The sequence below is a fragment of the Eptatretus burgeri genome, chromosome 2 (genome assembly GCF_056783735.1).
Source record: "Eptatretus burgeri isolate ZD-2024b chromosome 2, Ebu_testis_v1, whole genome shotgun sequence".
Classification (NCBI taxonomy): domain Eukaryota; kingdom Metazoa; phylum Chordata; class Myxini; order Myxiniformes; family Myxinidae; genus Eptatretus; species Eptatretus burgeri.
In genome coordinates, this window is record NC_140962.1 from 3367468 (window position 1) to 3393511 (window position 26044).

The 26044-nt window shown below is 41.4% G+C and overlaps 1 protein-coding gene across 5 annotated transcripts in view; it reads right to left on the reverse strand.

The window, feature by feature from the left end:
- Window positions 1–26044, reverse strand: part of LOC147031275 (rho guanine nucleotide exchange factor 11-like) — a 149361-nt gene that overhangs the window by 100237 nt on the left and 23080 nt on the right. For 4 of the 5 annotated variants that reach the window (XM_085860963.1, XM_085860954.1, XM_085860928.1 and 1 more), the window contains one exon: window positions 18006–18045. In XM_085860963.1, the coding sequence (XP_085717089.1) occupies window positions 18006–18023 (18 nt within the window). In that variant the 5' untranslated portion in view covers window positions 18024–18045. Of the gene's footprint in view, window positions 1–18005; window positions 18064–26044 lie in introns of all 5 variants that reach the window. The other variant, XM_085860944.1, reaches the window with a different exon arrangement.

Below are 26044 nucleotides of genomic sequence, written 5' to 3' on the forward strand. Positions count from 1 at the left end.
TGGGTGGTTACACCTACTATTGGTCTGGTCGCTCTGATGGTTACCATTCCCAAGGAGTTGCTGTAGCTGTGTCCACTAAGCTGACTCCAATGATAATTAAGGTAACACCAGTCAACGAGCGTATTATGAGACAAAGGATTCGTCACTCCTTAGGTGTCATTTCCCTGGTCTCTGTTGATGCTCCGAATGAGGCGAATGATCTCACTGTGAAGGATGCATTCTACGCCACGCTCAAGTCTATGGTTGATCAATGCCCCAGACGAGATACACTTCCAGTCTTGAGGGATTTCAATGCATCGACTGGAACTGAAAGGGATGGTAATGAGACATGTGTTGGTCCCCATGGGTCAGGAACAATGAGCCAGAATAGCACTAAGTTCCTTGACTTTGCAAGAAGTCATGGACTGAGGGTGGCCGGTTCATGGTTTCAGCACCCACAAGCTCATCGTTGGACTTGGTATTCCAATGCTGGCAGTGTGGCAAAGGAGATTGACCATGTCCTCGTTGATGGTGGCTGGAGGATGATCCAGAACTGCAGGGTCTACCGGAGTGCTCAGTTCATCAATACTGACCACTGGCTTGTTGTAGCAACTCTGAAGTTGCACCTTAAATCCAGGAGAATGGTACTATCCCAGCCTAGGCTGGATGTTGGCAAGCTCAAGGATGAGAGTGTAGATGAGGAGTTTGCGAACAGGCTGAGTGGAGATTTGGGGGGTCTGGGTGCTTTGGGAGGTCCTGAAGAGTTGTGGAGTGCCTTCAAGACCACCGTCCTTGATGTTGCCGGTGGATGTCTTGGAACTCACCAAAGGGAAAATAATAATTTTTCTCTCAAGGGACACTGGATACCATTGACCAGAGTCGCAGGGCCAGGCTGAATGGCAGAGCTGAGCTGCTCAGGGAGCTGAGGCATAAAACTGTACATGTGCTCAGGGTGGACAAGGAGTCCAATGTGCAAGGAATCTGTGAGAGGGTAGAGCATCACCTGTGGTCAAGGGATTCTCGTCCCGCTTACAGGGGAATTCGCGCATTGCGTTCATCCAAGCCCATCCTTCGATGTACTGCGGGTAGAGCAGAGGGTGGTAGGCTCTTGACAGAGGAGTCCAAAGTGAAGGCCTGCTGGGCCGGTTACTTTGAGCGGTTGTACCAGGCTGATCCACCAGCTGTCGATTTGGGCGTCAGGAGTGTTACAATCCCTGTTGCTGACCCTCCAATCAACTGTGGTCCACCTTCGCTTGTGGAAACACAGGCTGCGCTGAACCGGTTGAAATGGGGTAAAGCTCCAGGAATCTATGGCATCCATGCTGAACTTTTCAAGGATAGTGGAAATGCTGCACTCGTGTCATTGCATGCAGTTCTGTGTTCTACTTGGAACATAGGCATCATCCCAACTGACTGGAAGAGGGGCCTTGTTGTCCCTCTTTGGAAAGGGAAGGGTGATCACCAAGACTGCAACAACTACCGAGAGGTGACGCTGCTCTCAGTGCTGGGCAAGGTCTTTGCTCGGATAATTCTTGATAGGGTTTGCCACCATCTGCTTGAGCACTAGCGTCCAGAACAGTCAGGCTTTACACCAAAGAGGTCAACAATTGACCGTATCCTTGCTCTTCGGGTCCTCACCGAATGCAGCCGATGTTGATCTCTGTAAAGCGTTCGATTCAGTGAATTGGGATGTCCTTTGGAGGATTCTTCGTCTTCGTGGGGTGCCAACAAAACTGATCGATCATATGTCTGAACTCAACTCTGGAACTGAGAGTGCTGTGAGATGTGGTGGTACCATCTCTGACTTATTTCCAGTTGTTACTGGAGTTCGTCAGGGGGTGTGTATTGGCCCCCACACTTTTCAGCACTTGTATGGACTGGATTCTAGGGAGGATGTCAGAGAGATCAAGCTGCAGTGCATCGTTTGGGAATGTCAAGATCTCTGACCTTTATTTCGCAGATGATGCAGTCATCTTCGCGGAGACTTTAGATATCCTTTTGGGGTCCGCGAGGTACTGAATAAGGAGTCGGAGCCGCTGGGATTACGGGTTTCCTGGGTCAAAACTAAGATCCAAAATCTTAAAGTCAAAACTAAGATCGAAAACAAAAATTGCTCTGGTTCTGCCAAGTTTGATGGGGATCATCGATGGACTGCAATGTTCAAGTCTCACCATAAATGTTCAATTGGGTTCAAGTCAGGACTTTGACTGGGCCACACAAGAACATTTATTTTCTTCTTATTCAACCACTCCAGTGTGGCTTTAGCTTCGTGCTTCTGATCCTTGTCCTGCAGAAAAGTGAATCTCCTTCACAGTTTTAGATTCATGGCTGACTCAAGGAGGTTTTCATTAAGGATTCTCCGGTACTTTACACCGTCCACTGTCCCTTATATCCTGACAAGCTTGCCAGTCCCTGCTGTTGAAAAGCAGCCCCATAACATGATGCTGCCAACACCATGCTTGACAGTAGGGATGGTGTTGACCTGGTAATGTGCCACGTTAAGCTTGCACCAGATGTGTAACGCTTTGAATTTAGAACCAAAATTTCAATTTTTGTCTCGTCTGACCACAAAACTTTTCTCCACATGCCTGCAGTATCATTAAGATGTTGTTTTTTTTTTCCCCACAAACTCCATATGAGCTTTTTGATGCGTCTTTTTCAGTAATGGCTTCTTTCTTGCCAACTGTCCATGGAGGCTAGCTTGTGAAGGGAACGGGATGTTGTTGATTGATGAACACTGTCCGCCATCTCAGACATAGAGCCTTGCGGATCTTTTAACATCGTTGCTGGATTTACATCGACATCCTGAACCAGTTTCCTGCTTGCCCGTCTGCTGAGCTGGGTGTAGTCTGGGTGGTCGGATACGTCTTCCATTTCTTAATGATGGATTTCACCGTATTCCAAGAGGTAATGAGTAACATTTAAATCTTCTTATAACCCTCTCCTGAATGATGCTTCTCCACCTCTTTATGTCTGACTTCTTTGGAATGCTCCTTGGCCTCCATGCTTGCCTTGTTGGTTGACCAAGTGAGTTGCACCTTAAAACTTATTAAATAAGTGGGGGAGCTTAATTTTTAAGTAAACCACTGATTCCATCCAGGTGAAACCTATTACACTTATTTTACAACCTCTCAAACAAATAATTTGTTCCTGAAGTGATTTTGGGTTTATTAGGCAAAGGGTTTGAATAATTATACACCTGAGAATCATTGATTTTTCTCTGTTAATCTAACTTATTCACATTTCATACGCATTTTTTGGCTTCATCACTTTGGAGTAGTTTATGAAGACTGTATTAATTAAGTTTGATTTGAATGCATCATGAAATAAGCTCAGGTGGCATCAAAATGTGAAAAATTTGGAGAGGGTGGGGGGTGAATACTTTTGCAGGCCACAGTATTGAGAATTTGTGTATTTTAGGATGATAAATAATGATCAAAATTAACATCTTATGTGAATCATGCAAAACAGCATACAAGTTTCAGGATCCTATTATTCAAAACATTTAAAAACGAAAGAACAAAATAAAACTCCACTCCGCAAGGCCTGTCATCTTGAAACAAAAATTTATGGAGTGATGATAGTAACTATTCTCTACTTATCATTGATGACTAAAGTTTTTGTTTTTTTGGTATAGAGAAGAGATAGATGATAAAGGTTACTGATAAAGAAGAGGCAACCAAGTTGATTAAGGAATATAATTAAAATCTAGAAACATTGCGTTTGTGATAGAACTTGAAGTAGAGTGCAGTTTTTTCATAAATAAATGATACGATCTAACACATTCTGTTGCCTAATCTATAATAAAATAATTGACAGAGACTGAGCTTGGAGCGGATAGGTGCATTTGCCCCAAATTTGCTATGCAGAATTATCACACGAGGAAGATCACAATAAAAACTTCATCAGGTTGATATGAAAAGATGACATACAGGCACTTTCAGCAAGCTCAGCAAGTAGTGTGACGTACGGCACACGTCACATGGAACAGAGCTAGGTCTTGACATACATCAATTACTAAAGTAAATCCATCACGTAAATGCTGGACAGCTATTTTTTCATACATCTCCTTGTATTTATGATTACCCTGTGCAGATGGTGCAAAGTGGGTTAAACAATTGGTCTACTCTGTCTGTTTGACAGATGTTAGTCGATGATCAAGGAACTATTTAATTGCAAGTGAATGTTATATTTTGAACACTTTAGAACACAAATCGGAACATGAATCTGCAGTTTAGTATTACTCTGGCTCTGAATTTGGAAAATTCTACGGAATCTAGTCCCGAGCGCGCATGCGCACAGAGTAAAGCAAACCCTTCAGTCTGTCTGCCTGTCTTGCAGTCGGACAAACTTGAACATCATTCCAAACAGGAAGCTTACTGTTTTTAGGGATGTCAAAAACAACACAAACAACAGGCAGGAAGAACTAATACAACATGTTAAATAAGGTTGTGCGTTCATTTGGTGAATGTCTTTTTTCGTGAGTTTATTTTGACGAGTCATTTGTTGCATGGTTATATCATCTCTAAACTGTTTCCAAAAATTATAACTGTACCATTTCAGTGACTTTGTCACCCGTTCCCAATTTGACCAGCATTTGCCGTGACAATAATTTTTTTTTTTTTTTTTTTTTTTTTATACCTTGGTCGAGGCTCGTATGAGAGCTAACACACAACTCACAGCAAGGAGGCATGAGACAAGAGGGGCGGGAGTGGAAGGGACAAAACAGTGGGGAACAGACACATTAGGTGAACTGTGGAAGGGAGAGGGATGGGGATGGGACGGGGAACATGGCGAAGAGAAGATGGACATTACAGGGACTTTCAGGAAGGAAAGCAGGAGAATTGAAGGAAGTGGGCTTGGGTGGATTATCGGGGGTAGAAAAGATCGAGGATTTGGATGGGGGAAGATAAGAGGTGGTGGTGAACAGCTGTTTTGAAAGCCTGGAGGGAAGAATGGGAAAGAATAGAGTGAGGAAGTTTATTCCAAAGGCGGGAAAAAGAGGAATGAAAGAGTGAAGATGAGCAGTGATTCGTGATTTTGGTAGTTTTACCAGAAGGGGTTGTTGGCGGACCTTGAGCGCCCTGTGGAAATGTGGTTGGGACAAATCGCAGAGAGAGCAGGGGGGCAAGGCTGGAGAGGAGTCGGTAGAAGACAGAAAGACCACCGACCAACCTGCGGTGATTGAGTGAGAGGCCCAAAGACTCAGCTTCATTGCGGGAGATGCCAATGATCTTAAAAGCCCTGGTTTCGACAGCGTGAAGCCGAGAAAGGTGGGAGGCAGGAGCACCAGCCCAGAGGGGAGAGCAGTACTCCATCAGGCTACGGACAAAAGCTTTGTAAGTAGTCAGGAGCTCAAGAGGGCCGAGGAAGGACTTTGCACGACGGAGGATTCCCAGTCGGCGACTGGCTTTTGAGGCAAGGTTGGAAATGTGACTTTCCCAGGAAAGGTCATGGCAGATAGTGAGACCCAGAAGCTTGAAAGAAAAGACTTCTTCCAGAGGATTGTTGAGAAAGTGGATGGGGGGTTTTGTAAACGGTCCTTTCGAAGAGACATAGTGAGAGTGTGAGATTTGTGTGGATTGAAAGACATGTTCCACGTGTTGGACCAGTTTGTGATTTTATCCAGATCTGCAGTGAGCGAAGAAGCTGCTGCTTGCCGGTCTGAGGGATGACAGATGGTACGGCAGAGGGTGGAGTCATCGGCAAAGAGAAATAGAGGATTTTCCAGAGAGTCCGAGAGATCATTGATGAAAACCAGAAAAAGAACAGGGCCCAGAACGCTACCTTGAGGAACTCCAGCCTGCACAGGAAGAGGGGATGAAAGAACTCCATTTAGGGCCACAAGTTGACTGCGACAGGAGAGGAAGTCTGCGAGCCATGAGTGGAGATGGCCTTGAATACCATGGGAAGAGAGTTTGGTGAGTAGTGCAGGGTGCCAGACTGTGTCAAAAGCACGTGATATGTCCAGGGATACGGCTCGGATTTCCTGTCTGGCATTGAGGACCTCCATCCATTGATGGGAGAGCAGTAGCAGCATATCCAGGGTAGAGTGACCTGGTCTGAAACCAAATTGATGATTGTAAATCAAGCCATTGGAGAAGAGGAAGGATTTCATGTCTGAAGCGATGATGGATTCCATAACCTTGCTGATGATTGGGAGAAGGCTGATTGGTCTGTAGTTACAGGGATCTGTTTTTGCACCTTTTTTATGCAGGGCAGTGATGTTAGCAGATTTCCAAGCAGATGGCAGATGACCTTGGGAAAATGAGAGGGTGAATAGAACAGAGAGAGGGTGAGCAAGAGCAGAAGAGCAGGCTTTGAGGACACGTGGGCTGATGCCGTCTGGACCGGTTGCAGAATCTGACTCGAGGTTTGAAAGCAAGCTCTCCACCTTGTCAGGAGAAAAGGATACAGAGTCCAGGGACAGTTGGGTGCGACTGGGTAAAGTGGGTAGAGATAGTGATGGGTTTGGGACACAAGATTTAGCTGCAAACACCGAGTTTAGACATTCAGCTTTATCACGTGTGGAATCAGCAGTGCGGCCATTTGAGGTAAGGGAGGGGATGGAGGGGGAACATACACCAGAAACAGATTTGATTAAACGCCACCAGGATTTTGAGGAGGGAGAGAGGTTTGAGAGTTCAGACTTGAGATGAGAAAGATGTTGTTTTCTGGCTCTCCTGAGGGTAGATACACACTTGTTCCGAGCTTTGTGGAAAGAACTGAGATTGCCCTCAGTTGGGTTTGCTTTCCATGAGGCAAAGGCAAGTTGTTTCAGGACAACTGCCTCGCCACAAGCTTCAGTAAACCAAGGGCGGGAGGAAGGGTAAGACAACTGAACACGAGAGGGGATAAATCTGTGCATGAGGGAGAGCAAGTTTCTTTGAAAGAATTCCCATTCCCAAATGAGACCCAAAGACAAAAAAGGAGTTCACCTCCACCTGTGTTTTCACATGGACAACTGAAAGTCACTTTATCACATGCAAAAGGATTTCACAGCAATCAACTGGAATGACACTCGGTGGAGTGCGTACCTCCGTCAGGCCGAACAGTTTATGTTTTGTATCCCACTGATAGGCCGGATCTGCATCTGAACGTTCGCCAAAATCCAATTGGCTTCTTGTTGTTACCTACCCAACGGATCTGGATCTGGATGCAGATGTTGACCAAAATCTAAACAATTCATCCTTGTTGCGCACTCAACCTGTCCACCAATTTCGTCCGAATCAGTCCATAACTTTTTGAGATATCTTGCTCACAGACAGACAGAGACAGACAGACAGGGGTGAAAACATAAACTTTGTCCATCTTCCACGGTGGAGGAAATTAATATGGCAGTACACAATTTCGTACATTTGCCAAAAATATTGTTCTCCTAGCTGTAGCACACCAACAATTTAAGCAATCTCAGGTTCGAAGTTTACACACCAATCAGACATTAACCGTTTAATCTTCACAAGGCTATGTCCACACCAACATTGATCTCGTCATAACATTAATAAACCCAAACTTCCATTATGACTAAGAGATACAACAGGGTCAGTAATATGTCAACATTAAAATCCTGGTGTGTCTCAATAAATAATCATATTCTCCAATTGCCATTTCACTGGGTCCCATTGCTCATCTTAAAAATAAGAGAGGGTTTTGGTAATATGATAAATCCCAGATACAAATGTGGTTGATTTGGTTAATGAAGAATTGGTGTTGCTGGTGAAGGTGAGCATTAATATGTGTCAGTAGACAAGTAGAACAATGGATGAAATCAACAGGATATTTGTTGATTGAGGTATACTAACCACCATGGAAAGCAAGAAGATAATCTTTCAGGCATCAACCCTTCGTTAGAGCAAACATGTTGACTTTTTATACTGTTTTGCTCCGACGAAGGCTTAACATCCGAAATGTCAGCTTCTCTTTACTCCCCATGGTGGTTGCATTGCTCAATCATAGTTATATTGATTTTATCCATTATATATTTGGTTACTTTGAAGTAGTTCAGTTTTATTGTACAAAAGATAATGTATTGTAACAGTGGCCCGGGTGGAGGAGTCACCCGAACGGTCACCAATTTGGAGATGGCAAGTCCTTGGGACTGTTTCGTTGTCTTCCGAGAAAGCCCGAGTGATATTGCCATTGGTTTCCACTGCAGAGCATCTCCAATGAACCTGTTGCTTACAGTGAGTGCAATGGTTGGAAAGGATGGGGGCCAAGCAAAGACCCTTGATGAACCACCGTGCTTTGACCATCCTAACAAGGTTCTGCTGCCAATTTCCGACGGCCATGGATTTACTCACACCACAGTTATATGTCACAATTCGGTAACGCACACGAATCCAAAACTACCACAATGGGGGGGGGAAAAATACAGATTTATGAAAAGAGAATGGGGAAGAGAGAGAAAGCACTCAACATAGACTGAGTGAAACACCCCCGCATCCCACGAGCAATCACTGCAGTTTAACCGGGTAATTTAAGGCCCACGATCTCACACACAGGAGAAAGAAAGAGGGTGACTCGACTGAAATGGACCTTTCATGAGTGATGCCTGCGAATGGTGGTTGCTTTGATTCGTGAATGTGCTGTGGTCCCCATCCGGGCCCTTGTAAGACTGCTGCAGGATGTGCTGCTGACTTTCCCACACTGCTCCCAGGATGCAAAGAATGCCAGCAACCCACGAAGCACTCGCTTTTGCACAGCAAGTACCTTCAGCTCCATCATGCAGCCACAGAAGGAGCCCCTGGATGTAGCATTATCACCCCACCTTCAGAAGGCATTCATCACCTGTGCCTCAAGCCCATTTGTACACCCTGCATGGCTTTTATAGCCTCGGTAACCATGATGATTCAAGCTTGCTGATTGGCTGTGCCCTTCGCTTCTCATTCCTTCTCATGGTGGGACAGGAACATTGCCGCACCCCTCACTCCTCACTTCTCGTTCCTTTTGATTGTGGGATGGGAACATTGCCTCATCCACACACATGTTAATGTGTAGACAAGAGGGTGAGAGGATCAAAACATAAAGACAGATTACAAATAGGAAACGATTTAGAGGATTAGGGTGGAGGGATGTTAGGGGCACCAAAACACATATGGAAGGACAGGAGGAATTTAAGTCGTAAGAAAAGGAACTTGTTTGGCGTGTGGGATTCAAAAAAGTATCAATTTGTCAAAAGTAAAACAAGTCGGTGATATCCAGAAGTCAATTTACATCAACTGGGATTTTTGGAGAGTTACACCTGCACAGGTGTTCTTTGTCTGTACCAGGAACAAACTTAGATAGTAGATTAGACAAAAATGGAAAGCCTAAAACTTAGAACAGACATAAAAATAGGGTTGATGAAATCTGTATGAAATGCGATAAAGATTTTGACAATGAACAATGTTGGATGTAAAATATTACGCTGATAGGGAAATTCCCCACAAAATGTCCATTATCCAAAATCCAACATTAAGAGAAAGGGTAGACAGGTTTATCGAACGAAAATTCAGTGGCTGAATTAAGACTCGCATTGGCGATCCAGCATATAATACAGTGTTATAAACCATGTAAATATATATTCAAGCTCTGATGAATGACAAGATTAAGAAGCAAATAAAAAGACAATTCACCGCTAAGTCAAATAAACACAATCGTAAAGTTTAAAAGCAGAAGAGTATCTTCTAAAGTGGTTGATTACATTTGGCTGGGTTGTTTGTTTCAACTTTAAAATGATAAGGGTCACAAATATGCTTCAACTCTCATCGATTTAAGGTCCAGATATCCGAGAATCATTCCTTTGAAAATAAAACTGGTGCCAATCTCATGAATGCTTTCAAACAAAGAGTTAAGAAAAGCAAAAAGAAGCCTATTAAGTTGTGAAGCGATGAAGGAATGCAGTTCAAAAACAGGTTCATAAATGTCCTTAAAAATAAACAACACATAATTACACAGCGCTTGTAATGAAGGGAAAGCTGCTGTTATTGAGCGTTCTAATTGTACTTTGAAGGAGCAGCTACACAAGAAAATCATTGAGCTTGGGAGTCAGAAACTGTTTTCTATTATCAGTATGAGCAGAGTACCCACTCTCCAAGTGGGTAGAGTTTGCGCGTTACTTGCTGAAAAAATACAGTCTGTGTTTTGCAAGAAGATTATCGATGTTTGTGTGGTGCGTGTCTGAAAGGTTATTGATGGTGTAAAGTGTTTAAAGGTCTGAATGGTACGTTCCAATAGTAGTTAGGGTCTAAAGGGTCTAATCTCTAAAGGGTGTACACGTCTCAGGGGTAAAAAAGTGACAAACGGATCTAAAGTGTCTAAAATTTTCTAAGTGGTCTAAAGATCTGCAGCTCTAAATGGTCAAGGGCCCAAGTAGTCAAAAGGGGTGTAAAGATTTCTAAGATGTCTAAAGGGTCTGACAGGTGTAAGGGGTATAAAAGGAGTCAAGGGACTTAAGGGGTGTAAAGGTCTGTGGGGTCACAAAAGGGGTCTCAAGGGTCTAAAAGGTATAAAGGTATCAAAACTGTTGAAAGGGTCTTAAAGCCAAAGGTAAAATGAGTCTAAGTGGTTTGGGGATCTTCATGGTCCAAGCGTTAAAAAGGATCTAATGGGGTTTGTAGGGTTTGAAGAGGTCTTAAGGGTTATAAAGGGTCGAACATGGTCTATGGCATTCTCAAGAATCTAAGAGGTTTATTAGTACAGGCAAAATGTCAGATGATCTCCCACAAATTGCAACAAAAGCAAACTCAACAGATTTTGATTCCTGGATATGTCCTCAGTGACAGAAAAAAAGTCCCAAGGGATCCTCTGGGGGTAAAGTCCTGAAATCATGGAAATCCAATATGGCCGCCACCTGGCTTCGGGGAAAATGAGAAAATTATAAAAATTGATATTTTAATATGTAAATACAGTATATGTTTTTCTGCATTCTAATTGTTACTAGTTATGGTCAGTATATTGATATACAAGAATAATTATAAAAAAGTGAAATGTATTGAGGGTAAAATAAAAAATTATAGCTTTTTTGTCCCGAAAAAAATAAATTTACCTGATACTGATTTTGGCTCCTGGACCAAAAAAAAAGAATCGTTGAAGACACAAGATGAAATCAAGTCTATGGCAATACAATCTTCTTCTTCTTTCGGCTGCTCCCGTTAGGGGTCGCCACAGCGGATCATCCGTATGATCCGCATAGTGATTTGGCACATGTTTTACGCCGGATGCCCTTCCTGACGCAACCCTGGTCGCCTCTTACGACACAGAGATATGGTACACCTATTTTAACCGGGGTATACACCGGCCCAGTATACTGGTACTCATTTCGCCGACCTCGGAAGGATGACAGGCTGAGTCAACCCCCTGGTGTATTAATTCAGTGGCCCAACGGGGCTTGAACTCAGGACCTCTTGGATCCCAAGCCGCTACCCGAACCACTGCGCCAACACCAGGCATATGTCTATGGCAATACAATATAATTATGTAAATCACTGAAACGACAAAATTCACAATTCCACTCGGGGCAATCACATCTGCCTGACGAAGGTTTCGAAATGAAAATGAAAATGAAAATTCGCATTAAACTCAGAAGCTACATCCATTATAAACTTACTATACATGTTGAGAAAAATCAAGCGTATTAAAGTTAAAACTCGACAATGTCGTCATCATCCTCATCATTGTCACATGGAGTGTCTGTGCAGCCAGAGCCCCTGCAGTTTCCACAAGCTGGATTGCACTCAATGTTGTGCTTCTTGCATGTGCATCTCATGGTGCTACATTCAGCCTGGCAGTTGCACCTAATCTTTTCTTTTCAGTAACATCTCTTCAGGAGCTGGAGCTATTGATGTCTGAAGTGGCACAAAACCCTCGTCACACTTCTGCCAACCCCAGTCTGTCGGAAGAAGTTCATCTGCACATCCCTTCCATTCTTGGACTTGCAGATACACACGCAGGCTGTGATACTTTGCTGCTTCTGATGTTGGTGGTAACATCTGTGGTTGCACGTGAGAGGAGCTCGAAGCCACCTTGTCCCAGTACTGCTGATACCGGAGGGTGTCCATGGTGTCAGTTGACGTTCCATTGTAGATTATAACCAATGTTTTTTCTCCTGCATCTGCCACATCACATACGGAAGCTTGATATGCATCAAAAACCTTGGCATGCTCACGGAATGTGTTGTTTCCTTTGAACTTTTTGAGGGAAGCTCCCTTTCCAATCCCATGAAGATGAGATGTCATGTCGCACCCAAGAACTGCATGTAGAAACAGTATGTGCTTGCATATGTCTGCACCAATCATGTTCTTTGTTGCCTTGACGTTCCAGATGCGAGGCTTCTTCATGTTCTTCTTTGGCTCGGGACAAAAGAAGAGGTCATGGGATTCTAAGCTTGCATGGTAGCATAGGAGGACGAGGAGGTCTGTGTCATCACCAACTAACACAGTGTTGGTGACAGTAGCAGACTGCACGGCCTTCAGTACAATCAGGAGATCAGCATCCCCTGAGGCATGGTGTGTCTCACAGTTCTTCTTCTGAAGCTCTTCACTCAACATAAAAATGAATCGCTGTTTATTCTGCCTATTGGCAAGAAACTGTTCCTTCTTCATTGTGAGACACATGTCAGCTGTAAATGTCACAGTAGTGCCAGCATTCCCTTTAGACCATCTCTGGTGTGTCATGTCCTTCGTGTTGGTACTCTCATAACCATCAAACACGACTATGGCATCTCCGTACTTCTTCGTTACATAATCAGTGTACTGGTGGCATATGTCTCTGTATGTAGATCTAAGAGACCATGGAATGCGTTGAACAAGTGCCCCGCCATCCAAAACATACTGTTGCCCATCATTGGGGATATCGGCTGGGACATCGGATCCAAGAAGATCCCAGATGGCATCAGCAAAGATTGGCTTGTGTGCTTCTCGGAGCTGAAGAGAGGAATCAAAGAGGGCTGGTGGATAGCTTCACAGTTCATATTTGAAGGCTGACTCCATTTCTTCTGCTGTCTGTGCAACAGTGATCAGTCTCTGGAAGAGGAGTTGTGGGTCAACCTGGACTTGCTCTCCATCAATCTTGACAGATGACTTCATGCCGAGGGTGACAACTTGGTCTTTCCTCTTAAATGTGTACTCGGCAGGTGTTTTCCCATCCATAGATTTCAATATTTTAGCTCCTACAGCATGTGCTGTATCGACGTTGACGGTGAAGTGTGCATGAACTCCAGTGGCAATGTTCCTCAGATGTAGATCACTACTGAACGGATTCCGTTCCTGTAAATACTGATAAGCTGATAGTGTGTCCTTCTTGTCTTGCCTTGGTCATGTCCTTCTTCTGCTCTCCAGTGTTGTAGTTCACACCTGTGATCTCCTGCATTGCCTGGTTTATTTCTGCACAGGCAGGCATTGATAGTAGCCATACCAGCCATTGTGGCTCTGTCATTCCTCGCCCTCGTGTGAGCCCCCCGCTGGTCTCCAAACTTCTCATCAGAACTTGTTTGATGATCAGGTCAGATGAAAGACCTGCCCACAGGCAATCACTTCGTCGAACCACATGGAACACCTCATTTTCCCTGAAGCTGGGTGGCGGCCATATTGGATTTCCATGATTTCAGGACTTTCCCCCCAGAGGATCCCTTTGGACTTTTTTCTGTCACTGAGGACATATCCAGGAATCAAAATCTGTTGAGTTTGCTTTTGTTGCAATTTGTGGGAGGTTGACAAAATATTTCTGCTAAAATGCCTGTACTATATAGGGTCTAACTTGGGTCTTAAGGGGTCTGCAGTGGACTTAGGTTCTAAAGGGTGGTAGGTAGTCTGAGGGATCTCAAATGGTCTTAAGATTCTAAAGGTTCGAAAGGGTCTAAAGGTATAATGAGGTCTAAGGAGTCTAAAGGGACTAAGCGGTCTCAGTGGTCTCAGGGATCTAAAGGATGTAAATGTCTAATGGCAACTAAAGGATCTAAAACATCTAAAAGGATCTTAAAGGGTCTTCAACAGTCAAAGGGGTGTCAGCAGTCGAAACAGTCTAACGGTTTCAAAGGTACGTTCCAATAGTACGTAATAAATAGATATAGTCATGGTGCAACTGATGTTCAAGCAGTGTACTTAACAAGTAGAGGTGCAATCAAAGTACACTGTCCCCATGCCAAATAAATAAATAACAAATCCTCCAGTGCGCGACATTGTCGGAATGTCTTCGGCGCCTGGCGATGACGTCATGCATCACCTGGATATGGAATTGGGAAGGAGCGGTGTACAATTAAGAGACAGTCACATGGGTTCGTGGTTGGACATACACTTGCTCATATATATATATATATATATATATATATATATATATATATATATATATATATATATATATATATATATATATATATATATACATATATATATATATATATATACATACATATATATATATATATATATATATATATATATATATATATATATATATATATATATATATATATATATGCCTGGTGTTGGCGCAGTGGTTAGGGCAGCGGCTTGGGATCCAAAAGGTCCTGAGTTCAAGCCCCGTTGGGCCACTGAATTAATACACCAGGGGGTTGACTCAGCCTGTCATCCTTCCGAGGTCGGCGAAATGAGTACCAGTATACTCGGCCGGTGTATACCCCGGTTAAAATAGGTGTACCATATCCCTGTGTCGTAAGAGGCGACCAGGGTTGCGTCAGGAAGGGCATCCGGCGTAAAACATGTGCCAAATCTCTATGCGGATCATATGGATGATCCGCTGTGGCGACCCCTCAGGGGAGAAGCCGAAAGAAGAAGAAGAAGAAATTCATGTTCTTAGAGCCTGGTGTTGGCGCAGTGGTTAGGGCAGCGGCTTGGAATCCAAAAGGTCCTGAGTTCAAGCCCCGTTGGGCCACTGAATAAATACACCAGGGGGTTGACTCAGCCTGTCATCCTTCCGAGGTCGGCGAAATGAGTACCAGTGTACTGGGCCGGTGTATACCCCGGTTAAAATTGGTGTACCATATCCCTGTGTCGTAAGAGGCGACCAGGGTTGCGTCAGGAAGGGCATCCGGCGTAAAACATGTGCCAAATCACTATGCGGATCATACGGATGATCCGCTGTGGCGACCCCTATCGGGAGCAGCCGAAAGAAGAAGAAGAAGTATATATATGTATATATATATATATATATATATATATATATATATATATATATTATAGATTGCGCACAAGTATGACATGATTTATTCCAAAACAAAAGCAAAACCCTCATTTACAAAACTAGAATGGCACTCGGTAGAACTTATAGTCTTGCCTTGCGCACTCATTCTGAACAAAAATACCATCGTTAACTGAACACGCTACTATTATGGCCAACTGCTATTATGGCCCATATAACTCGTATCATCCATGCACTCTATCATGCGACATAGTTTCTTGGTATAGTTTCTTTTATGTCACATCCATTGCCATTATCCGTAGCTTCATTGACGATTGATTATCGATTCATTATTGGGATATTTAACCACCATTTTTGTGCACATCGTGATGTGCTTCCTCCAAGCATAGACAGGAGTACACCAATTACCCAGAGGGGTAGCACGGCAGAAAAGCTTTACAGACAATATGTCCTGTATATTGTTTAAGGTGAAACCAATGTATGACACGAAACATAAGTATATTTAATAAGTAATTTATTAATCCTGACTGTCTACCTTTCAAACACTAATACCCTTTAATAGCATCCCATAACAATGATTTTAAAAGAAATTCTTAATACTTTTAAAACTCACCAAAATTACACACACGTGACAGGTTTCAATGCAGTTTCAAATTAATTCACGACTTTCAAGTCAGCAACATCTCATGTACCCAGTTCTTCATAAACCCCAGCAAGATATGGATTGATGTTGAAGTCGGTTGTAGTCACGTTTGAGGTGAAGCCGCCTTGCCCCGTTGAGTGTGCACAGATTTAAGTCTGACTGGTCAGTCGCATTGCAATCCCCCAGAAGGTGATCTCAATCTCCGGTCATCGTCCCCTTGATAAATCTCTATCGCTTATCTCCAACTAAAATTTTTTTTTTAATGTTTTTTTTTTTTAACTTTCTTTCTTCGACCTTCAACATTTATATCCGAGTTACTCATTCATTATTTTATTCATCAAATGTACTTGTCTATATGAATACTGTTGTATATTATTCCTCTAAGTCTACTTTTACACTTCCCTCACACCCTGTTCCCACCCCCCCCCCCCCCACTTTTTCCATCCTGATCTCCAACTCTCTTTGTACTCCATTGAATAGCATTTCCACAAAAGGTCATTTCCACTTCAGTGCCAAAAGCCAAATTTTCCAAATCGATGAAAATATACAGCTCTCATTTCCTACAGTATAACATGAGTCCATTTTTCCATCCTGGGCATGGTTTGTGATCGGGTGCTGGAACTTGGATGCCACAAGCACAGTGCAGGTGCCACACAAGGTGCAGAATGCCAGTGCACTTGTACAAGTGCTTTCACCCAGATGCGATCCCTTTGTACCAGTTTCTGCATTGTCTGCAGGCGATCCCTGCCATTCTCCCACCATTCACTACATAAATGTATTATATACATCAACTAATCTATACAAATAAATGTCAGTGTATGCCTCCTCAATAACTCCAAAACCATAAAACCTAGCAGCCTGTAGCTTTGCATGCATACCAAGAAAACTCCAAGGCAATGCATGAGAGAAAATTGGGTGTTTTGGTGAATTAAAACACCCCATTTGAAGATAATTAATGGCCTCATTGAATTATATCCTTTGTCAGGCATATCCTGGGTTACCTCGCTGGGGACTGAAGCCGCCATGTTTTTTTTGGCCTGCTCAACCATACCCTGATTTGGAACAGGCCGCAATGATTTATTGATGATAAAGTTTTTTTTTTTTAACTCTCCTCACTCATATTATTGATACCTACAAATCAATGGATACATTGCAATGCTTATACATGCCCGGACACGCCAGTGTTCGTGGCTTTATTTCATTTCCGCACATACCTCAATAATCTTTTTAACTAAGCAAAATTACAAAATTTAAGCTCCAGAATTGAACTTAGCAGCAGTTTCAACTGCTAAAAAAAAAGTGTTCATTTGTCCAATTTGGACATATTTGACATTTTGGGTATCTCAGGGAGGTGTGTCTTTAATATGATGGTTTTGTAATTGCTAATCGCATGCCAAGTGGGCCATTCCTTATCAACCGTTTAATTGGAGTGCTTACATGAGTCCTGTTGTAGTATGAATGGTAGAAAATGGATTTCAGACATTATTTTGTTTCCATCTTCACTGTTATTCTACACAGAATCATTTTGATGAGAAAGTATGAATCATAATTAATACTTCACCACACGGCTGCCTTCCCTTCCTCTCACCTCACACAGTCTTCCCTTCCGCCACCCCTCCTCACTCTCCCTCCCCTTTCACTCCCCCTCCCTCCTCTCTCTTTCCCCCTCCACCTCCTCACTCTCCCCTCTGTCTCTCTCCCCCACCCCTCTCTCACTCCCCCTCATTTTCTCTCACCTCCAATTCCCATCAGCGAAGTGACGGGTGGTATTTGCTAGTACCTCAATAATATGAACAATGATTCCAAATGTTATTTAGGATTGTTGGATGTCAGCCTTCAATCATTTGAATGATAATCAATTGTTTCACAAATTATATAGTAGCAAGATTAATTGAAAAGCGAGAAGAAAAAAATGTATAATTTGGATGGCCACCTTAATGACATCATCCCATGCAATGACCAGGGCAACAGAAATGGAAACCTGTATTTTCTTTGAGCTCAAACCAAAAATTAGTCAGTTTACTTTAATCACAGAAGGCAAATCTTGTAACTTATCTTGTAAAGAGTTTCATGCAACCAATAATGTAGTTTAATTCATCATTTCCTGCCTGAGTTAAGAAAACTAAATTGAAGTTTGAAAAAAATGGTTGGGTTTAAAAATGGGGTGAAGGATTGTCTTGAGCATGTATAAAGAAGAGGAAAAAGTATGCATTTCAAAAAAATGTATCTCATCATGATACAGACTTACAAGGAATGGGTCTTCCATCACCAACACAAATGTTTCCAGCCTGGGGATGAGAGAATAACTGCATAAATGAAATAAAGGATGACATAAAAATGCAAAAATAATAATTGGGTTTTAAAAAAGCAAGCCTTTAAACAACTCGGACAATATACTTCAAAAACATGATCACTTGATTTCATAGAACATAGCCAAAAATGGATAAAGATGTTAAACAAAAATCTTGATCAGTTAAACATCAATTAAAACAACAATGCAAGTCTTCATCGAGGGCACAGCACCCAATTGCACCTTAAAAATGGGATGTGTATAATTTACATTTAAATGATTAAATAAATAAATGTAGAAAGGTAAAAGGTACTTCAATAAATAATTCAAGATGGCATGTCAGCTGTGATAATGGTAAAGTATACATAAATTAATAAACATTAAAAGGTGCGTTGGCAGTGGGATGATGAGGTGCATTTACATTAATAAATAATTTAATGGGGTGTGTCTGGAATGGAGACAGCAAAATGTACACAAATAAATAAATTAATAATTCAAGGTGATATGGAAGTAGCTGTGATGGTAAAGTGTATACCACACATTGTAAGCAACAATGAACCATGATTCCCCATTGTCTCAGGTCACTCACCTGCATGTGATTTTTCATTTATTTATTTATTATTTTCATTTATTTATATTTTCATTTACGGATGCTTTCCGACGGTTCTGTGTTTTTTTTTCCTGGTGTATTGGCTTTGATGTACAGTATGTCGGCACGCAAAATTGCCATGCTTCCCCATTGTCTCATGTCACTCACCTGCATTTATTTATATTTTCATTTGTGGACACTTTGCAATGGTTCTGTGATTTTTCCCAGTGTATCGGATTGGATGTCCATCGGCACGCAAAATTTCACCTTTCTATGACACCCAGAAGGTACGATTTTTAATAGCAGTCATTGAGTCAGTCAGTCTGTGAGCGAGTCACTGGTTAGAATGAGCTTCATAAAGTGTAGATAAATAAAGAAATATTTCAAAGTGATGTATGTACAGTATGTGTTGGTCACGGAGATGGAAAAGTGTATAACAATAAAAAAAAGTAATTCAAGGTGGTATGTTGGTAGTGGACAGGGCAAAATATGTATAAATCTACATTAATGTATGTCAGTGTGTGTGTGTGCGCGTGTGTGCATGTGCGTGTCCTCCATAACTCCAAAACCATGAAACTTGGCAGCCTCAAACTTTGCATGCATACCAAGAAAACTCCAAGGAAGTGCAAGAGTGAAAATTGGGTGTTTGGGTTAATTAAAACACTCCTTTTGAAGATAATTAACGCCCTTATTTAATTATATCTTTTGACAGGCACATCCTCAGCCACCTCGCTCTCTCTGGGGTCATAAAGCGTATCCTGGGTTACCTCGCTGGGGTCTGAAGCCACTATGTTTTTGGCCTGCTCAATCATGACTTGACTTTATTTTTTGTATACATTGTCGAGGCTCGTATGAGAGCTAACACACAGAACATATAACAAGGGGAGCAGGAGAGAAAAGGGGTGTGAGAGAGGGAAGCACAAAAGAGTGGGAAACAGAGACATTAGGAGATCTGTGGAAGGGAGAGGGATTGGGGGGGAGGGGTACAGAGGGTAAGCAAGATGGACAGTACAGGAACTTTCAGGAAAGAAAGCAGGGAATTTGAAAGGGGTGGGTTTGGGGTGGATTAACAGGGGTAGAAAAGATCAAGGTTTTGGATCAGGGAAGATGTGAGATGGTGGTAAACAGCTGTTTTGAAGACCTGGAGTGAGGAGTGAGATTGAAGAGAGTGCGGGAGTTTGTTCCAGAAGCGGGAAAAGAGGAACGACAGAGTGAAAGTGAGCAGTGATTTTTGATTTTGGCAGTTTCACCAGAAAGGGTTTTTTGGCGAATTTCCAATCTATCTCGTGGATAAAATGTTCCATCGAGAGAAACGTGAAGTTGTTTCACCTCAGCATTATCACTCAACCTTAGCCTCAGCCTTAGCATTATCATTATTATTCTTATCAGTAGCAGTATCACCATCTGTTTATTTTAAATGAGCCACAGATATCGTGGCTTTCCTTCCAGAAAATCCAAATTCCACGTGTAAGTGGTTTCGTTCAGTTTAATGTGTTGGCATCTTCTTTTAAGGTATGATACATTGAGTGGTTTCTTTGAGTTAAGTCTTCAATTCAACATCTCTTCTGTTTTAAGATTAGGAGTATATTCACTAATATACCAACTAATTTCATCAATTAGAAATTTATTCTGAGCAGCAAAAGCATGAGCCACACCAAAAAGCAATCTATTTTCATTATCATTCCTTGGGAGTTGAAATCTAATTTTAAGACCATGCAGAACTTTATCATGATCACAAAATCCAAATACACCTTTAAGAGGAACTGCCACAGTAAAACTATTACCTGTTTTTGTATCATCATTATACATTCCTTTCCTTTGACTATATCCAGGGTCTGTGTTTGTTCCCATTGCCATATCAGGAATAAAACCTTCGACAGCTCCCTTTCCCATTCTATCACTAAATTAATATCGTGTAAATTTCATCATTTCAGATGTAGCAGAGACATAATCAACCGCTTCAACTTCTTGTGTTCCAATGTACAAACGAACACTATCAAACATTTTCCAGAAGAAATCATATACGAGTGTCGTGTTTGTGTTATTCACAGCCTTAGTGAATGTAAATTTACACAAGAAGAAACTTTCAGCTAGCTTCAAATAAGTTTGTTGATTATTTATTTCAAAACTTTTTGTTCCATTTGCATTCCAGTCTGTTCCAGTTGCTGCATTTACCTTGAAGTAGTATTCTTTTTTAGTAGAGTTTGAGATGACAATGGTATCATCCAAATCATAGATGCTATCAATTGCTTCCATACTTGTATTTATTTAGATAAAAAGATGTTAAAACTTTTGAAACCCTGACCGAAGTATTTGAATTATTTTCTGTCATTGTTGGAGAGACAACTGAATTTTGCCTTTCTTAATTTATGAGATTCCTTTTGGGCATATTTTATACTCTTTATAGCACCCGCTACATTTCCCACAGCAGAAACAGTTGAACCAATTAGGTCTTTATGTTTAAGAATAGTTGAACCTATATCCATGAGAGTATCAATTATCCCATCTACTTTTTTTTCTAAATTGATGTCCGACACCCCTTTGTCTCTTCGGTTTATAGTATCCTCTACCAAGATACATACCTTCATCCTTGTAGTGTGGGGAAAGGAACATCCCATCCCCTGTAATTATTATATATTTTCCTAACTCGTGTTTCCTCACAATAACCATCGTATTTATTTATTGGAAAACTTCACGTAGGTGAATTCTGATGGATATAATTTCTCTATTCAAAGAAATCATGCGATTATCTTGGTCGGTTATCCTAAAATTTACTCTGTATATGGTTTTTCCTGACACAGGTAAATAAACCAGATTTTTGGGTTTCATATTGAATATATAACCAATTGGGGTTGAGTATGTGCTCAATGAAAATATTGTATTTGTCCTTATTCCATCATTATAAGCACCATCAATCAAATCACAGTGAATTCATACCAAATTTATGCCTGAGGATATTTGAATGACATTATCACTGTAAAATGTCCCATTAGTTTCAATATTTTTTTGAGGAGAAACCCAATAACTCTCTAAATGAATTATCATTTGTGAAATCAACCTTGTAGTAATTTTTAAGTTTAATCGTTGATTTTGAAATATGCTTTTGAATATTTATAACAAGTTTTTTGGTTCATCACCCTGTTGTTTCATTCGGCGAGCAATTTCGGAAGATATTTGAGAAATCTCATATGCTCTGCGTGAAACTGTTATCGTTTTGTATCCACTTCCCGGATTATAACTAAACTTGTCATTTTTCTCGGTGATATTAAACAAGGTATTATGTTTCCATGGAGAATAAAGATGCCTCATATTCTTTTGTTGTGTCAAGTTGTAGTGGGTATGGGAATGAAGATGTGTGGTCGCTTGTTGTGAAATTAAAACTAAGGATTGTGCTTCTCATCTTATTTAATATGGGATAAAATATCTTTGCATTGACATTTATTAATTATTTTCATGTTCATCAACTGGTCATGAAATGGCTGACGCTTCATTAAAAAAAATTGTTATTTCCAGCCTTCTTACTACCTAACAGCAATAAGTCTATTAACTAATTGTGATGGGTCATTTGGAAGAAAACTAACACCTGAACCAAGGCTACTTAAGGCCTGAATAATGTGTTTCTCCTTTTCATTCTTCCTACTTTTACCAGATAGACTGACCTGCAAATTAAGAGAGTCCAGCAGATCAATATATACTCTATCATCCTTATTTTTCATATCCAATGGTTTATCAAAATACTTTGCTTCATCCCTCACAGTTGAACCTTGTTTTCCATCTTTTGTGAGAAGAAACATTCATCTCGGAGTTAGTTCAACAGGAGGTTGAGCATAACTCACCTACCTTAATTCATCATTAAATATCAATACCTTTTCTTGAACAAGATGAAATATTGCTGGTTGTTCTGTTGGAATGAGTCCTGCTTTGGTTTTTGAATCCGCTGAATATTCATTGTTTTGAAGAGCCTTCACAATATAATCAGGGGGTTGATTAATCTCTTCCAGTTGTCGTAAGAATCCTTCATCGTCTTATTCTAATTCTCCTATATGCTCTCATTCTTCCTCCGTCATTTGACTGAAATCTTTTAACATTTGAAGTTTTTTTTAGGAGTATATTCTATTGTGGTAACTGTGGAAGCATCTATAATTTTTTCTTCGGAAGCAATTATAAGTGGTTTAAAAAATTTATCTTGCTTTCTTTCAAATGCTTTTTTTTTGCTCTTTCTTTCGCATCCACTTATTTATTGGAAAATATCATTCACTGAATTATAAAGGTCAACAGGGAAATTTCCCTTTTCTTCATCATTCAAGTAGATGTGTTCAAATATTTCCTTTTCGTTAAATATTTTATCAAATTTTTTATCAACATTAATACGAGTTGTAATTTCTTCTTCACTAATACTTGTATCTCTGCTTTTCATACGTTTGCGTTGAATTTCTTCATCAACATCAAAACCGAATGATAAAATCTTAATTCCATTACCACTCAGATGTTTAATAATTTGTCTCATTCCTTCTGGATTAGTTTCTAAAGGCCCAGTCACACCTTGACGTTTTAGCCAACGTATGCCGATTTTTGAAAATTTTTTCTAAAACGCTGGCACACGTTGAATACGTTATGGGTAAGTTTTGATAACATTGAGAGCACGCTGAAAAACACTGCAATACGTCGTTGTATGCTGGCTTTAAACGTTGTACTTTTCGGTTGTCCTCAAATTTTTGCATGCTTGAAATTTCATGACGTATGCCGGCGTATGACTCACACGTTCCGCTACGCTGGCCACAAGTTGTATGCACGGTCTGCGATCGTTGACAGACGTCAACACATGCTACTTGTAAGTTAATCATAAGTTGAGACACGCCGAGGTAATGTTTAGCGTACCCGAAACTTATTTCTAACCTATGATTAACGTGTTGTTGGCACGTTACGCTATCGTTGCCACACGTCAACAGACGTTACTTTTAAGCTACTCATAGGCTGAAAGACATCGGTATAGTGGATCGTCCTTGCGTCAGCGTCCACGGCCACGGCCAGGACACTTATTTGCAGCATTCTTCAAACTTTTCTTCGGCATGACGAGGATGTTCACACTTCGATGTCTAGCTTGGCTATGATTCCAATTGTCCATCGGCAGCGTCTATTTAAAATAGTCGAGTTTGAGCGTTTTAACACGTTCAGAAGAAACGCTTCAAATTTCCAAACCCCAGCGTCAAAAAACAAAGGCGAGTGACAGCAATTTAAATCGTTCATTTTAAACAATGAAAATAGTTGAGTGGTACCGTTTAAAAGTCGTTGAGTGTAAAAAACATCCAATTGTTGAGCGCAAGCGTCTACTTTCAATAGTGGAGTTTGAGTGATTTAGCACGTTCAATAGAAACGATTAAAATTTCCGAGCGCCAGCGTCAAAAAACAAAGGCGAGTGACAGTAATTTAAATCGTTCATTGTAAACAATGAAAATAGCTGAGTGGTACCGTTTAAAAGTCGTTGAGTGTAAAAAAAAATCCAATTGTTGAGCGCAAGCGTCTACTTTCAATAGTGGAGATGCAGCCATTTAAATCGTTGAGTGGCAGCCTATGAATAGCAAACCCCACGTCACCGGCAAAGATAAACTGCCGCACGATATGGATAAGTTAGGCTATCGTTGGGCATAGTATGTGAACGCCGGCTACACGATAATTATTCGTTGGTATACCATATCTATAAGTTATCGAAGCGCTCTATGCACATTATTAGTTCATTGTGCATTTGTCCAACCCATTATGAATAGACTTAAATCGTAAAAACAAGCCATAGCTCATTGTTGAAAAAGCCCCATAAAAAATTAGCCGCGAAGAACTTCGAACAATGGTGCAAAGATGTCTCCTACCCGTGGACACGCGGACGCAAGGAGGATCCATCATAACCCACACCCTCCCCCTCACACTCACCTACTACTGCCAACATGAACAAACTACTACTAGTACTAATACTGATACTGATACTGATACTGTTACTGCTGACATGGACATCGACTCAAAAAGGACTCGAAAACACTGTTGGGTTCCCCTTTTATGAACACCATTTTTATATACCAATTCCCAAAATCGCTGGGAACACGTCTTTATATGGCAGTTGTAAGTTAGAAACACGATCATTTATTTTTTTTTTGTCCACCGGAAGACGTCATTGGAATACGTCTACATAGGTCAATGTGTGTAGGGACTACGTAAAGAATTGGTTCAAAGCACGTCAAACATAAGTTAGAAATAAGTTTCGCGTAAAAAAGACATTACCGCGACGTGTTTCGACTTATAAGTAGCTTATAAGTAGCCTTTGTGGACGTGTGTAAGCGTCCGCATATCGTGTGTACAACTTATCCCCATCGCATGCAGAACATGTGTCATATGCCAAGTACGTCGTAAAATTTTGAACATGTTTAAAATTTCTTGACGTACTCTACTTACTACGACGTATGATAGCGTACTTTAGCATTCTACTCACGTATACCAAACTTACTCATACCGTATTTGACGTGCCCCAACGTTTTAGACACATTTTTCTTAGGTCGGCATACGCTGGCAAGATCGCCAAGGTGTGACTGCGATGTTGACACTTCCATTTCTATGGCAGTTATGATTAGAATCGTTGTGCGTAAGCCTTTTAATAGGCTAAGTCACGACATCGTCGGCGATGCGTGCAACGCGCTATGCCTCAGTTAGACTATCGTTGGGCATAGGTTGTGTAGGCCGACAACAGGTTCAGCATTCGTTGGTATAAGTTATCTATAACACAACGAAACGTTCCGTGTCCGTTACTAATGCGTTATACATAAGACCAAGTCGCTATGAATACGTCCGAATCTTAAAAAAAAACATCAAAAGTTCAACGTAAGCCAGCGTTTTACGTAAATTTTAACACGTTGCCATCGCTGGCTAAAACATCAAGGTGTGACCGGGCCTTAACAAAGGGAACACTAGCACTGCTGCGCGGAGCTTTATATCCGTATTCTTGGTAATGAAGTAGGCCTATTTCATAATGACAACCACATGGCTTCGTAACTACATTCCAGAGTCCATTAGTAATCAATAATGTTCTTCACTTTCAGGCAATGATGGAGGGCACTGGAAATCTCGACCAACCCTTACTGCCAAGCAAGTTGACCCATTCCTCCTGCATCTTCGAGTGCGAGGACACAGACCTCGAGCTGAATTCACCCCAAGATCGTGCATCGTGGGAACGGCTTCAGAAAGCAGCTGAGATCCGGAAGCATGCAGCGATTCTTAGGATTGCTGCTACGGCTAGAGATGATGAGATCCCACAAGTCCTCTATCACAGCGGATGCAGGAATCAATTCGTTAAGAAACGTGACCTGGATGCTATTGAAAAAGCGGCATCTGCAGAGAATCCGGATAAACAGGGATGGAACGAACT